A 17,209-nucleotide genomic window follows, 5' to 3' on the forward strand; every position below is an offset into this window, starting at 1 on the left:
TATTAACGAGTGAATTTTATTGGAAATGGATGGCAAAAGAATTCATTAGGTTCAGCTACACCAGGGGTCTCAAACTCCAAAACTACATATCACATTTAAAGCCTCCTGTCCTATTTGATTGTGCAGGTGTACCTAATATTGTGGTCAGTATCAAACCATCGCAACACAAGATGAACATTGTTGAAAGTAACATCTCGACCACAGAAACCTCTGACTGGTCAGCAGTCACCGTTGGCAGACGACTTGACAGCGGCCTGCAGGGTTCTGCGGGCCATCTCCAGGGCCCCTTCCCGCGTTTTGTTTCCGCCAATAAAACCGGAGGTGTGGACAAAGATGCATCCCTCGATACCGCTGAGCTTGGACAGCTCATCGTCACGGATACCGCGCCACTCCTCGAGCAGAGGTAGTCTGGAGACAAAAGGTGTTGATCAGTTCTGCTGCTGCGTTACCTCTTGTTATTACATTGTACAAAAAAATGTCTATGCGTCTTCTCATCTGTAGCGAAAGGACCGTAGCATGGCCTCAATCAGATTCTACAAATAGGCCACCAGGAGCAATCAGCCCTTATTCTTCTCCTCCAATTATGTGGAAAATCACAGTCATACAAGGACACTGGAGTCCGCAGTCAATCGTGGAAAGATTGACTCTTTAGTAGGTGCTGACTGCCAGTGTTTTCTTAGGAAAGTGCACGGGAGGAAGCCACAGTTAGGAAAATTTCTATCAGGGTTGGACAATAACAACTGATGTATATGTGCCTAATTGTTTCTATATTAAAAGTGGAGTCTTATGCCACAAGATGTGGAACCCCTCATTTTTTTTATCAGCTGCATCTGGCTCAAAATGTGCCTTTAAGCACGTCGTTCGGATTTTGGCTGTACTGTGACATCACAGTTGGGCTATCCCACTAAAATCCCACGATTTGGCATCATCGTCCACCTGGTACAGATTTAGTGTCCGTGGGAAAAACATACGTTCCACGCAATCACGTTGCAGCCCCGGTGCCAGAAATTCAGGTCAACACATGCTCATCCCCATAAAGAGAACCCGGGGTGTGAGTGAAACACAACCATAATCCCTGTTAAATGAATCAAGCGGTCGATAGTGCTATTGTATAGCTGCGTGCGCCGAAAAGGTCAACAGGCTTGGTAATGAGGGAAGGAGTGGGAGGGTTCGCAGCAGCTATTATGACAGGTCAGGAAGCTGGGATTCTCCAGAAGACCGCTCAAAATATAAAGTACACAATTAGGAAATTAGCCGCAGGGCTTGTGCTTCAGTACTAAAAAATATGATACTCAAGAATGGCTTTACTGCAACTGAATATTTTTTGAAATTGTCATAGTGAAATTTCACATTACCATATTTTTCAGACTATAAGTCGCATTTTTTTTTCATAGTTTGGGTGGGGGCGAGATTTATACTGAGGAGTGACTAACGTGAATTTTTTCACAAATTTTCAAAATTATAAAAAAAAAAAAAGTGAACCCGCGATAAACGAACCACGGTGTAGCAAGGGATTACTGTAATTTGAATTTCAAGTGACGTCAGCGTAGCGGCGCGGCGGTTGTTTACATAAAGGACAAAGCTTAGATCGCGGGATGACGAAGACAACGAAGGGCCCCACGTACTACCGGCATCATTAGCGGCTTTGTTTCTAAGTGACATGGAGGACGAAGAGTTTGAAGGATTTACCGATACCTATCGTTTAGCCTGTTGATGCTCGTTCATGTCTGTTCTTGGTGTTGGATTTTGTCGAATACATTTCCCCCAAAATGCGACTTATACTCCGGAGAGACTTCTATATGTTTTTTTTCATGTTATTTTATGGCTAATGCGACCTATATTCCAGAGCGACTTTTAGTCTGAAATATACGGTAACTTATTTTGGTGATTGCCAACAATCCACAATAAAAACATAGTGTAACCTCTTGGACCCAAGTGCTAATAACATTGACAACATCAAAACAGGAAACCAATTATAGTTCCTATTATAGGATGTCGAGCGGATTCCCTGGGTAATAAACAGGAGACCTGCATGTTGTCTGCTTCACCTGTCCTTTATATTACCTTTCCCAGGAAGGACTGCTTCCACCGTTCTGCTCCCTGTCCTGACACACATTTCCGATAAAAATAGATCTCTCCACCACAGGTGCAGTGGCAGGGACACAGGTGCTAACAACACCCCGATAACACACGTGTCTACTGGGAGAACGTGGGCCGCTCAAAAAGGAAAGCCATCTGGATTTTTTTTCTTCCCTCCACCTTAAGCCATTGTTCTTCCCCAATCATCGCCACTCCTGTTTGCATTATATTAAAGCTTTGGAGAGCTTTGAAGATGACTTGAACAGACGCCACCTGCTAATGAGATCTCGCAGTGGAGTGGTAAGGAGCGCGGATGGGGTTACGTGTGAAAGGTGAGGCGACGAGATGGGAGGACGGTGGAATGGATTGACTGTGGAAGAAGCTGATGAAGAGAGCAGAGACGTGTTTGGCTGCTGATAGGAGGAGCGAGTGGATGTAGTAAAATTAGTAACAGCCATGGTCACATCATCCACGCCTCTTTCTATTCCTGTATCAGTAATAAGAGGCAGACAGTCAGGTGATTCACAGGTGACAATTATACAATGCCTATCATCACACTTGAGTATGAATCTTGATGAATTGGTATTTTTCCACATCACGGAAGAATCATCAGTGTTGAGCTTTGTTGAGAGAAGGAGAATGGACTGGATAGTAAATAGTAAGTGAAGCAGCAGGAGATGAGCAAAGCATGGATGGACACAGCAGCAGCACACCATCTAATGAGAAGCAATATAGGAAGTGCACGGGTAAAAAAAAAAAAAAAGGCTGCCCTTATAAAGATGAAACACAGAGCAAGAGTAAATTTGCCCAGAGGCAAAACAATCCAGCAATGGCTGTTGTTGGCCCTGGTGCAGGCGGACATTGAATACTCAACTAAACCATATTGACAAGCGTCCTCAAATATGACGAAGACAAAATTACATTCATCCATCAACAGAGATGACGTTTACTGAAGACAAAAATTGCTCAGGTTAATAAAATGATCAACAACTTAAAGTCTCAATTATGCATGCCCTTTGGTTACAATAAAGACAAACTGCAGTCATATCTTATAATGGGAACGTGCTTGTTTGTGGTATAAATCATGTCACGGCTTGAATTTAAATGAGCCACGAGACAATGAAAGGGGTGGGTGTATACTACGAGACGAGGTGTATGTGGAAAATAGAGGTCACAATAACAATAACACCACCGCAAAATAAGCGATTGCATGGTGGATGATTTGAGTTCGAGGCGGGGGGCACGGAGACTAAGGCCGGTAAGTTGGAATACGATTTAATAAACGCCGTTGTTGAACATCACGCTGTGTGCATGCACAGGAATGCTCTTTCTTCGTCGTGTGATGAATAAGTGGAGTGACAAGACATAAAAATCAAGCTACGCGTCAAATGTATTGGAGTCATTCGATCACTTCCACCCTGGCGCATGCATGCCTGACTCCTTGCATAAGCCGTACAAAATAGGAATACAATTATTTTTTCTGTTTGGTGTCTATCACATGAAATTGGATTATTTAAAGCTAATATTAACTATTTGAATGGAATTAAACTTTAATAGTAAAAATATCTTGCTTCCTTCGTTATTTTTAATGACTGATTCTAATTCTGAAGCCAAGTAGTTAAGAGTAGACAACACTCATTAATTGTTCCTCTAGCTTGGTCCTTAAGGCACGATGTGCGTTTGTTTGTGCAGAATAATTGCCGTTCCCCACACTGTCATTCATCGGCACACCTCGGTAAAATACAAATCCGGCCCTTACACCTGCTTCAAGGTTGTCTCCGGAGAACAGCTGGCTGCAGAAAAAAGCTATTACCGCCACTTTTCAAGACACACATTCAGACCAGCGAGGAAGAAAAAAAAAAAGACGAAGGAAGACAGCCGGCTTCGGGGCGCTCCGCTGTGCGCCCATCTGACAGCCACTTATGTTGAAGTAAATACATGCCAAACACGCGTACTGGATCACAAGCTGCGATCGACCGCCAACGTCACGCGCCGCCACAAACGACAGCACAGTGACCACAGCTCGCCTGACAGGCTGTAAAAATGGGAAACAAAAGAGGGTTTTTTTTGTTTGTAGCTCACACAAAATACGTGTGTGTGTGGCATGCTGGGAATTGACGCAGCGAGTCAATAACAGCAACTGCGACGCTCCGGTGGGGCCGATGATGACGTTAATCGAGCAGCTTTGTGGACGGGCTCAATGGGTAAACATTTCCTGTCCCTCTGGGGAAAACGGGAGCCATTCTTGATAGGTGCTAATCATCTAACACATTCACACGTACGTCCTTCCTCCCATCATTAATGCCATTAATCAGCAAGACCGAAAAAAGAATCGAGATGGACTTGTACTGACAAGCTTCAGACGCTAATGAGCAGCACATTCTTGTGCTTTTTTTGGCACCATGGTGAATATTATTGCATTTAGAAGACTAACAGGATGCAAAATGGTACATCTCAAATGCAGGACTATTTGGAAACCCATGCACAAATCGCTTTTGTTTTTGAGAGGTTGTAACGGTCAAACGTGTAGTTCCATTTCTCAAAGGTTGATGGTGACAATGCACATTCGTACGTCAATCACTTAAATGTCAGAGGGAAAACACAAGAAAGGCTGGATGTTTAGAAAATGTGCATTTCAACTCACAGCGTTTGTTGCTTTAGATCGGTGAATTATGTTGAATTATTTTTCCTTTTTTTATTTTGTGTTGTTTTAGTGAAGTAAAATAACAACAACTACAAAAATACAGGAGCGTTAACGCTAATACTTGTTTGGTGTTTTTCTAAACAAAACAGTAAGAATACTGTTAAAGGATCGGGTCGATAAGTCGCATTGTTACCCATCCCTAAAAATGTGTGTATTCTGCAAAAACAAAAAACTTCACCTACTTCTACAATCACAATATTGGAGAAAAGTTTGCTTTCCAAATCCCTACGCTGTATTTAAAGACAAATATTTTGAAAGCCTTACACACTTTTCTATCCCAAGCTGTAACTTTTTTTTTTTTTTACCTTGTCCATCTATGAAAGCACAAGGCCCTGACTGAGGACAACTGCATGTATTTTCGACGTCGTGATTGATGGTGTGGACTCTTATGCAAATTTGGGCTGACCTTGTTCCACTGCATTCCCCTGGGTGGAGGCAGGTCGCCTATGGTGACGACGGGCTAATTAAAGTGTGCGCCGTTCGATAGCGGACGCTGCTAGCGAGCGTACACTCGAGGAGCTCACATTCATTAAAAGCCACCTTTACAAAAGAAGTGGAGTTCATGCGGATAATTGGCCGCAACTGAAAGCATCCGTCAAGTAGGCCATGTCGAGCGACACACGATGTCCGGGGCTCAGGTGGCTCTGTTGAGACGTGGGATGTGTTTACATTCTTTTAACCTTTGACGGAACAATGACCTCTGCTGCAACTAAAGGATCCTTCTCGTTCACCAAACAAGGATTTTTTTCGACTTCCGTGAGTTGTTGTCAAACGCTCCATTGAGCGAGTGAGTCAACTAAACACATCGGGGAGGCTGTGAAGCCCAAGCCTGTCACTACTCTGTATCCACTCAGGCTCCTTTGGCAGGTTGACCTTGTCATTATTTCAAACAAATGGTGTCGTCAAGTGTTTTTACCTGCTCTGGAAGGTGTTGAGGCCCGCGGGGACACATTGGACCCTCCAATGTCCATTCTGGTCAGAGTACAGCACGTACTTGATGGGCGTCTCTACCTGGAGCTCTTTCTCCAGAGCGAACAGATGCTCCTTCCAGGGACAGCCGCCTTGGGAGAACTCCATCACCTGTCCGCTGGGATCTACCTGGAAACAACAAGAGTCGGTCTGAACTTTTTCAAATGGCACAACAGATGTGACAGTATCAACATTTAGAAATTACCTTGTAGCGCTCGTTAACGGCTTTTTCCACAACCTGGCGGGCTGGTAACCAGGAGGTGATGTAGAAATCCAATCGGTCCAGAAATTCATCCCCAACTAAAGCCAAAGCCTTTTTGAACCCCTCCTGCAGATGGAAAGATGTAGTGGAGTAGATGACAATTCCAAAAATAAATATCCTTGGGCGAAGTCAACTATTTTTAGTCAACATGGCGGCCAAAATAGCTCCCACAAAAATGAATAAATGAAAACCCAGTTTGGACTGTGACAATTCCCAATTCAACAGACATGGAAGCAAGAGATGAGAATATCTTTGCATCCCAAAACATTTCTGTTCCGTTAAGGATTTTTGGCAAGCAAGTTATTTAATTACACGCAAGTGCCTCTGTGTTCACTCCATCGCTGTGTGAAGTGAGTAAAAAAGCGAGGCAATTGAAAGCGATTGCTTGGATTCACCGGAGGAAAATGACAGAAAATAAATGGGCCAAGCTGGGACACCGACACAGCCTGGATGATGGAAAAATACAAATGAGGTGTTTGCACCGCTAGCTTGAAGGAGAGTTAGCGGAATAACATGTGCCATGTCCCTCCATGGAATTCTCCTACTGCACAAAAGAGGAACAAAGTTGGGCTTTAAAAATTGGAGAATCTTTAGAATAATCGATTCTAAAAATACTTTATAGCTGCAGCCGTCATTTGGTTTCATATTCACGGCCTTGGGGTGTTTTTTACGTAAACATGTGATGTCATCACAGAGAAGGAAATAAAGCTTTGAGCATTTTGTGTAAGGATTTCTGTATGTGCTGTTTTTACAAGCTATACAGCCATTTTGCTATTTTCAGCGCTGGCCGTAATAATGGGATGGTATGGAATACAGTGAGCTTCAGTAACAGTGGCAGCGTTTGAGGTGTGACTGCTTTTCATGCTGAGCTTCACGTCGCCTTTTCTGTCATGAGACGTACTGATTTCCACTACAAAGCGCGCACGCGCATGCTCACCTCGGTGTCCTGACTCTTACTGTTCCAGCGCGGATTCAGATGACCGACACGTGCGCTCAGCGTGGAGGAGATGGCGTAGCGCGGCTCGCCGTCACACTGCGAAATGCCGTTGTCTATGGCGTCCACCTCCTCCACAAAGTTCTCATACAGCTGCCAGAACGTGAACAGAGGATGCCAAAGGAGAGCTTAATGAATGCGTAATGACATGGAAATGGCCAGTTTTATATTAATGAATGGACCTGAAGCCTCCTTTTTTTTCCCCCCTCAAGGCTGGACATTGGGGCCCATTAGGTCCAAATGTATTGCTAGTAAGTGAGCGCTAAAGTGCACTGCAAGATCATTAAACCAGAGACGACCGCTACTATTTTACAGTCAACTGGAAAAGGTTAAACTGGAAGCAATAGAAGAGCACCAAAGACAAAAATTTATTTTGGACTAAATGTCTTTCCCGCTCGGGACATCCAAGGTAACACATTGATCAGTTAACATTAGATTTGGGGGTGGGGGCTCAAATTCCAAATTGGCTGCTAAGCATACCTAAAACAGTATGTTTGACGAGCTGCAGATGCTGCAAGTTAATAGTGGTTACATTTATGGCGAGCAAAAGATTTGGCGAGCCTAATGTTCCATGCAAAGACGCGTGTGCCATGCAGGCCTCCTGCTGATGGCTGCAAATTCCAATAAACAGAACGGCAGTATACTCGGCTGGGAGCCCGGCACAGTGGAATTGTCACATTTCCGACTTGCTGCTTTTATTTCTGGTCTTTCTCTGCTGCCAACTATTTGATGGAGGCAGAACACCGGAGATCAGTTTTTCATTTCTTAGCGCATGGATCGACAATGAAAACACATTTGCCTTTTTTTTAGCCCCCTAAACCCAAAGGAGCCACTCCTCATCCGACCCGCTCTTCTCTGGGCCCAACGGCGAGTACAGTTACTATGACAACTGCGGGCAGAACTCGAGGGGCTTGCAAGAGGCAAGCAGTTTCTACTTGCGCAGAATGTGAAGGGGAGAAAAAGAACACTCAGTTAAGACCACAAAACAACTTACATACACAGCATCGTGTCACTAACCCTCCCAGTATCAGCCTGATGACATTTTGTCCTCCGAGCTCCCTGCAGTGGATATTTGGTCCAAGAGCAAATAGCAGCAAACAGAACACAATGCTGGCTAATCCCCGGAAAGCGTCAAATATGGTCATCCTGTCATTCTCACTTTGTCGTAGAGGATCTCCAGCTGCTTGTCGTCCTCTTTCAGCTGCGTCAGATGGGCCAACAGCTGACGGCCAAAGTGGAGATAGACCAGGCCGGCAGAGCTGAGCTTGGTCACCCAGGGCTTGTTGGGAAGCAGGCTGTTGAAGGTCTCTGTAAAGGTTCTGAACATAAAAGCCGGTGACATAAAGGTGAGCTGTGCCACAAGGTCATAATGACATTAATATTTGTGACTGCGATACAAATTTAATATCAAGTTGTTTTAAATTCTACTAGATGTGTACCAGATGTCAATAGCGAGGATTCGGAACACCATAAATAGTCCATTAGGCTTCATTTCCAGTTTGCATGGAGGGGAGATGGAGAGCTCGCAGACTGCGCGGCGTGTCTGCGAGCATGAGCGCACATAAATAAAAGGCCACGTGCACAGATAGAGGGAATGGGGGTGGGGTCATGTACAGCGGCATCGAGGCACTGCTGGTCATTTGATTGACGCCTAATTGGAAGGCAACACGCGAGCTGCAGCAGACAGGAGACTGTCAAGTGAATGAGTGACATGTGAGTGAGGCGGGGGGTAATCATCGGCGCCATTAAAGATCCTAATTGGCCAAGCTGGAGCATCCCCGAGCTCATTAACAAGTGAGGGGAGAAATGGCGAATAAGAAGGATGGATGTTGGCGTGGCCAAGGTGCCACCCTGCTAATAAAGATTGTAGTGACAAAGTCCTTTGTTCCTCTTTTATTCTGGTATTTGATTTAACGGTCCGAGACTTGTCTGTCACATTCAGTACAATTGCAGTGGGAAAAGATTTGTCTTTTTTTTTTTTGTTCTACTAATGTTTGTCTACCTAAAATTTCTGTATTTTTTTTGTTGAATGTAATATTTTCTACTGTATTTAGTATGTTTTTCCTCAATATATGTGTATTTCTCTACAATGTGTCGTTTTATAGTTTTTGAATTCTTCTTATATTGTTCATTTGTTTCATATTTATTTTTTACTTTCTAATGTTTGTGGGGATTTTTTTTTTCCAAAGGGGGCTATTAATAGGGTTGCTATCATGTCCAACTGTTAGTGACTATTCCTTTTATTACTGAAAGCGCAGCCCACTTGGAGCCATAACGTGCATCTTTTGCTTTGCGCATCTGTGCGAGGCTCCCACATTCTCCAGCGGGCCCCTGGCAATGTGGTGACAGCCGGTGTGCCTCGTGAACGCCCAGCGGGGAGGGCGATCAATAGAAGAGCACTAATTATCAACAGACGCCTGCTGGGAAAAGGGACCTGCTATGTCTTTATCATATGGTGTGGGGGGGCATAATCCATGGCTGTCAACAACCAGGCACCGAGTTGACCGGTCTCTATGAGCAAATGAATGTCATCTGGAATTAAACGACTTGCACTCATCATTGTGTGAAATTTTTTCCCCGAAATGATGTGTGGCACAATGAGGGCGTTCAATACGCTGAGGCCTGACGGGGGTCTACGTGATGTGAATGCAGCAGTTTTTCTATTTGTTCCTTGAACATGCACAGCCAGGAAATGGGATATATTTTGAAAAATTGACTCTTTGATGGCTATACAAATAGTTGGAGCTCTGGAGTGCCTGCCTGTTCAACCATCCAGTGTGAAATTAAACAGCAACATTTAGTCATCTGCCTATTTCTGAAAATGTCAGCGAGCAAACCATTTGAAAGTATTACGTTAGCCGAGCTAATTTACATCATAAGCCACATTACACTGAGTTTCCCCGCCCATAACATGATCGTCTAGACTGGTTGAGCCCAGTCTGATCACTGGCCACTAGGGGTGTAGATCGCGGGTTTTGTCACGATACGATATCATATCGATACAAAGAAACACGATACGATATTTGCCAATATCGTAAAGCCTGCTGTGATTCATTCACGATACATCACGATATAGTCCTCTACGATCGATATAGAACAATATCCTGATTTATAACAATTTATACGCAAAATCAACAAGGTACTGCAAACTCTTTATTTAGGAAATTACATAGTGCTTCCAAACGAATGACTTGAAGCCCAAAGCGGAGCAAATTTCCTCGTCTTCTTGGACACTAGCCATAGCACCAGCCCAGGAGCCGCGTAGTTATCGGCTCCCCTTTCACGTGCCTGCTCTGCTCACAACACAACACGCCGGGCACTGCTCCCGGAAAGAGGAAGCAAGCAGCAATGAACTGGATTTCAAAATAAAGTTGCGTCTAATGTCCGAGGTCAAAAACGGGCGATATAGATCGATGTTTACGTTTAGCATCGATGCCAACAAATCGGAGAGCATTATATCGATTAATCGACGTGTATCGATGAATCGTTACACCCCTACTGGCCACCAATCTAATGAATGTCAATGGAAAATGTTTCACACCAGCCTCATTTAATCCCCAATGCGTGGAATCAAACCATTTAGAAGTTGTATATCAAGTTTACTGGCATGTCTTCTCCCACTGGACTAATAACTTTCAGCCTACCCTACCTTTGATGATGATCGTAGCGGTGCCTCTGAGAATCAAATTCTCCTCCCACATCCACAACGATGTCACAACCGGCAAGTAGCGTGGGGTCCCTGGTCCGTACGATCTCCGCATCCTGTGGACGGAATGGAACGGATGTGCAATTATCCAACGAGCAGCGGTCAAGTGGGACAGGAAGTCTTCGGAAAAATGACAATTTGATTCATCCACATGTCTTGTTTTGGTGCCCTACATGGACAGGATGTAAGTGAATGGGAAATTAAATGAATGCCGCTTAGCGAAACGGCCTAACTGGACTCAAGGGAGGAAGCAAATTTGACCTTTTAAACCGGGGGTCCCCAAACCTTTTCCTGTGAGGGCCACATAACTTTTCCCTTCTCTGATGGGGGGCCGGTGTCAGTTTGTAACAGAAAAAGTGTGACGATCGTAGGGGAGCTTAACATTTTTATTGTTTTCCAGATAGCCACACATAACCAAATAACGGTTATTTAATAACCCTTTCCAGGTTCTTTACAGAAAATAAGTCAGGAAACAAATAATAACACTATTAATGAAATAAATAATAACTAAATAACCCTCTCTGACTTCTTCACAGAAAAAACAGGAAATAAATAACTAAATAACTCTCTCTGGGTTCTTCATAGAAAAAAAAGCCATGGAACATTAACTTTCTGTTGTGCCATGCACAATCTTAACAGATAAAAGTTCAGCTCAGTTGTCAGAGCAGAATCTCTCTGACACATATGAGCAGTCTCTTAAAGTTCTTGTGTTCCTTCCTTATAGACCTTTTGTAGGTTCCAGTAGGCTTGTAGACACCGCTGTCTTTTTTGTCAAAGTTTAGTCTGGAGTAAAATTTGTTGTGGCAATTCTTAGGCGAGATCCGAGGTGTTGGTCCGTTTACCTCGATCTGTGACGGGTTGATGTTGACGTTCATGTGGCTGAACGTCACATCGCGTACGTCGAGCCAAATTGGCCACTCTCTTTAAAACGCTCGGCACTGTGTCCACCTTGTTTTTTCTTGGGCGACTCATTTTAATGGGAGGATTCCAGGGGAAGGTTTGTGGGTGGCTTTAGCGCAAAACTGCATCTGAAAGCTCAGCGCGCGAATTACAAGAATGCTGTCGTCACAGCCCACGCTCTAAATTCGGGACTGATACAAATAGAGCGCGAGTGCGCCATGTCCGTACTACTGAGTACGTACACGCACTTGTGAGTGTGCACCGAGCTTTCTGACACGGCTTCCGGTAGTTAATGCGTAGGCGAGCGCTTCCCCATCTACTGGGGGAACGCAGTCATTGCAGGCAAAATTACCCCAAAAAAAAGTTTAATACAATTTGTTCAGGGTTGGCGGGCCGGATTAAACGGTCCCGTGGGCCGTATCCGGCCCGCGGGCCGTAGTTTGGTGACCACTGTTTTAAACAGTGATTCTCAACTAATGGGTCCGGAACCATTTTAGGTTAGTCATGGCAAGCTAGTGAAAAAGCACATATCTATTCTTTTGAGGGGGTTGTTAGTGTATTAGTAAGATATATAGCTTGATGGATAAAATGTAAACATAAGCGTTTCCTATGCAATATGCACCGTGATGATGCTTCCGTGTGTCTTTACAACAGCGCCCCAATGTGGCATGTTGTAGTGCACACACGCACATATAACTGTTTGCCCACCTTGTATTCGGGAAGCTGCCGGAGGAAGAAGCAGGCCAAAACCTCGTCACAGTGAAATGTTCCGTTGTGGGTTCCGATCGTTTTAGCGGCCATTCTGTCAACGCACAACCTCTTGGCTTCACTCGACATGTGTCGTCTCCCCGCGGCGTTGACGACAAATCGCTGAGCACGGAACTGCTTAAAACGCGATTTCTGCAAAGTGACAATGTTAGTTGTGTTGATTGTATCCGCAAAATATTTTGTTTGAATTAGATTTGTCACTAGCACACGCGCGAGCCTCATCAATGCAACAAACCGGCGGGGGACGCGTTCATGAGGGGGACTAAATGTCTTACATTGTTTTTAGACCGGCAGAAACAGATGCACGTCATAGGTTCCACTTGTAAATAGAGGGCATTTCACAGAAAATAATACAACCAGCAGAGGACGCTGTTGTTCAATTGAGACGAGTCCATTGGACTTTTCTTTTCGTCGTAAACGGTTCTGAAGATGAATGAATGATCAGCACCCTACCAAAATTACTAAAATAATTCAGACTGCAAGTAAAAAAAAAAAAGTTTGGTGGTGTTTAGTCCCAGTGGCCCTTGTACGTTTCATCCTGTTGACTTGTACTCTCGGGCACCTTATCCAAAGCCAACCCGATATACTGACAGTTTTAACAAACGTGACTAAAAGTATCTGTTTCAATTGCAAATCCCACATTTAAGGCATGCGGAGTAGAAGCAGCCTTGTTTAATCAGCACTATTTGCCATCAGACGTTGGCCTTGAATCAGCACCATGGACAGCACCCTTCATAGTCTCCAAATAAACATTCCTCCTCCTCCTCCTGATGGGATTACACTGCCTAATCGCTTTGAATGAAACAAAACAACATGTCGCTTTGTTCTGACACGTTTTTTTATTTGTCTCAAATAAATCCTCTTCAGCCGAATAAATGACCCTTCATGTCGGTAATGCCTCACGCTGTCAAGTGTCTCATTAGCATATCACGATTAGTGACAAGAATACAAATTTAGGGGAGACAATGCGGCTGCCTCTGATTTATGCTGAAAATATTAGGCTAATTGAAAGGATTATCTTCTTTTAGCTGGTTATGTTTACTGACCTTTGCTTGAACCTGAACTGATGTTTGATTGGCTTTGATCGAGAGCTAATTAAACTGAAGGTTTTACTTCAGTGGATGCACAAAAAATTGTATGAGTCATGCTCAAAGATAAACATAAATAAACAAGCCCGGGAAATAATGTTTAACGGCCCGCCTCCTGCTATGCACACTCTCTATTGGTCCCCACCCCCATCCTTTCTCACAACCCCAAAACCTTGAGGTGCAGAATCGTCACATGCTGTCTGAGAATTACACCCCCTCCTCCTCCTCCTCCTCTTCCTGCACACCACTTCCAGTTTTACACGCAGTGATGACAGGAAATGACTTGGTCTCTGCTTGCCTTAAAAGGAAGAGCACAGCCCTCGGACGCTCAATCAAAACGTCAATTATTAGCTTCGGGAGCAAGGCATTTTTGTCGTGTTTCCTTTATGCTATCAAGTCACATTACACACTCATCTACCTACTTTACCTACTTTCATATGTACCCTAACTACCTACCTACCTAAGTGCCTGTCCTTCCTTCCATCCATCTATTGTACTGTTTTTACTTTGTATTATCATATAGCACATCTTTCATTATGTCAAGATCCAAGTGGTCAGAAAAATAAGAATTTGGCATAGGAAACATGTCTCTCGACGGTTCATATGATAATAAACACACACAATGCCACCAATTCTTTGCTCAACTATGTTGTGGATGGAGATTGCATTTAACTGTAGGTGTAAAATAGAAACAAGTTAAGAATAACATATAAAGCTGAGGCATCTCAGGGAAGCACACACAAGTTTATATTATAAATAGCATGCATAATTCATAAGGTTGAATATTTATTTTAGCCAGAGTAATAACATTGCTGCCATTGGGATTTAATCTAAGGTTTCGGTCTGATAAGCAGTATGGAGACAATATGCAGTGCAGTCACATTCATTTATGTCTACTTGGTGTGCCAATGTTTATTTCCACACCCGCCATGTTTGCTACCTCCAGATGTGTGTGCTTGTTTGTGTGTTTGTACTCACATGTCTGTTTAGTTACAAACACGCCTTTTCCACCCAAAACAAGATCCTTATAATTATAATAATGGTCCGCATAAGGCTTCCCCGCCCCCTCAGTGCAGCTGGTGAGCTGCCCCACTCCGGGGTATTTGGGAAGTGTAGTTAATCCACTGTTAATCTTGAGCGTGATTTATGCATATTACATCTTTAATTGGAATAGACAGGCCTGTGCAATTATACTGTCACCAATTACTCTGCCGTAGTTTACGTCCCTTTTAAGAGATTGCCTCTCCCGAAAATGTGCCCTCACTAATGCATTTACCATTTAATATGATGAATTCATTAAGAGCTTCATTATAGGGATCCTATATGTAATGGAAAAGATTTAGTAGAGTTTACTGTTTTATGACAAGTCGTCAAACTATAGCGGCCATTTGTAAAGACGAGCACTCAGATTTCAATTTATTGCTATCCCAGTGTGTTATTGAAATTTGGTAGCAATCTGACCTTGTGAATTTTTGCTGATTAGAGTTTGGTGTTTTATGCCAAATCACCATTTTATTTTATTTTATTTTATTTAGAGACTTTAATGAATCCAACATGCAAGTTTTTGGAATGTGAGAGATGCAAACTCCACAAAGGAAGACCTGAGCCGAGATTCAAATACAGAACCTTACAACTGTGAGGCAGATATGCCAACCACTAGTCCACTGTGCTGCAGGATGTTGTACAAAGGCTCATAACAGTAAACCTACAAAAGGTTTCCTCACCCCTGCTGTGGATGATGCTACCAATTATTTGTGTGCATGTGCGCATGTGGCCCCATTAGAATTTCAAATGCGTCCGCCGCTATGTGCCACACACACACACATATACACACCGTCGCCCACCTCCATCCAACATTGCGTCGCTGACTTCACACCGGCCGACTGAGGATTCTGTTTCTACGGCAACATGCTCCCAAACCCCGCCCCGCCCCTCTCCCTCCTTTTCCTGGCACCGACCACGTGACTGTCAGGAAGGCTTCTCTCTCAGCTCCCCCTCTATGGTGATTAACCCTCTCCCCGCCGCCTTCCAAAGGGAAGCTGCTCGAATCTCCCCCCACTGTCAGATCAAAGCGGCACTTGATCTAAATGTTGCATTTGCATATTTTGAAATCACACCAGAGTGAATCATATACCAAGAGATGCACTTGTATCGGAAAAAATCACAATTGGTTGTGTGATGCAGTTTTGTCAAGGTCAAAAGCATCTTCATTGAGGGGAAGCTTTAAGAGCCAGGGTGGGCAAACTGTGGATCCCGGGCCACATACTACCTGCTCTGTTCTTTAATCTGGCCGACCGAGCATTTGCATATTGTATTGTACTCTTAATTTATTAACGACCAAGCCCATCGGTCTGTTTTAAAAATCAAACGTAACCACAGGGAACAAAAGTTTTCCCGCCGCATTATAGATGATCTCACTTTATTTATTTTATGACTGCATCCTTGACTTCCTGTCGGGAGTGCTCGTACAGCATGTAGCCACATGAGCACATCAAGTTTATGAATGAAAACTCTTCTTCCTGGGTGGCAGACAGGAGATGAGATCATTTTGTATCAATGGAGAACCCCCCCCCCCACACACACACACACACACACATTTCCCCACAACATAGTGTATATCCGCTTCACGCCAAACCGTATTGGATGGCGCCACTCTTAATGAATCCTCTCCGAGACAATATGGATGAGACATTGCTTTACTGACTGATGTTGCCCAAAGGTCAGCTTCCTCTGACATCAACATGCATTTACCTTCTTACTTAGAGAGACCACATCTTTCAGTTTGGGCGGGTGACTATTCTGAAGACAAATTTTGGCCTAATCAATCATAATTTTCAGACATTAGACCTGAAGAAAGAATTAATAAAATACTATTTGTCCCTGAAGCATCAAAACGTAATAGATCTCAAGTTCCAGGGGCTCCGTAGAATGAATACAAAAAAAAACTTTTCACACTACCCTACATCTCTTTTATCAGAAAAAATCTTTTACTGTCGATTGTCCGAAGCTGTGCGCTAATTATCGTTGCCACGTTCCTATAGGAACAGAGCTGAGCTGATGATTGGTCGTCTATTCAGTGGCGAGGAAAAGTGACAATTGCTGACGAACACGAGAGCCCTCAGTGAGGATCCATAAATAGCTTTCTCCAGTCACCACTCTGGACCCTCATAACCCCCACCCACCACCTCCACTATGAAAGACAACTGAGTTGATTTGGCACAAGACCTGGCACTGTACACTTTTATGCAGAGGCTTGTTGTGCATTATTCACATTTAGACATCACAGCGTCCTTCACTGGAGGCTTTATGTTAATCTGCTCCTACAGAATGGAAGGCAGCATGCCAAGCAATGCAGCAATGTTCTCTGAGCCACTTGGAAGGGGATGCAAGCAGGCTGCTTCCAATATGGTTCCTATGATGCAAATTTGGAGTATTCCTCCAAAATGAACAATGTAGGGCATGTTGTGTTTGGTCCATGTGGGATAACCAGAAAAGCCGCACTGATCTCCAAGCGCCAATAAATAAATCAGAAGGGAAGTTTGGGGAGAAAAATAACACAAAAGAGTGCACAACTCCGTTGCCGGAAGACACAGTAGTGAAGTGGGTCCTTGAAAGCGCAACAGGAATAATTAAAGTGTCTATTTTGCTTTTTTTGACACTACTTCAACTGAGATTTCAACAACAAATCTCCTATTTTGGTGAAGGATGTTGAAATATTCATGACTGAGAAAATGAAAGG

General features: G+C 43.8%; 1 protein-coding gene across 4 annotated transcripts in view; it reads right to left on the reverse strand.

Annotated features, from left to right (window-relative positions):
* myg1 (myg1 exonuclease) overlaps positions 1–17,209 on the reverse strand; it is a 28,914-nt gene continuing 11,705 nt past the window's right edge. The window contains exons 1-8 of one of the 4 annotated variants that reach the window (XM_061290529.1): positions 12,658–12,708; positions 12,323–12,514; positions 10,658–10,770; positions 8,168–8,327; positions 6,952–7,101; positions 5,958–6,080; positions 5,700–5,881; positions 1–408 (exon numbers count right to left, since the gene is read on the reverse strand). In XM_061290529.1, the coding sequence (XP_061146513.1) occupies positions 219–408; positions 5,700–5,881; positions 5,958–6,080; positions 6,952–7,101; positions 8,168–8,327; positions 10,658–10,770; positions 12,323–12,514; positions 12,658–12,693 (1,146 nt within the window). In that variant the 5' untranslated portion in view covers positions 12,694–12,708 and the 3' untranslated portion in view covers positions 1–218. The other 3 variants (XM_061290527.1, XM_061290528.1, XM_061290530.1) reach the window with 3 other exon arrangements.

The sequence above is a fragment of the Syngnathus typhle genome, linkage group LG11, assembly GCF_033458585.1.
Source record: "Syngnathus typhle isolate RoL2023-S1 ecotype Sweden linkage group LG11, RoL_Styp_1.0, whole genome shotgun sequence".
NCBI classification, from domain to species: domain Eukaryota; kingdom Metazoa; phylum Chordata; class Actinopteri; order Syngnathiformes; family Syngnathidae; genus Syngnathus; species Syngnathus typhle.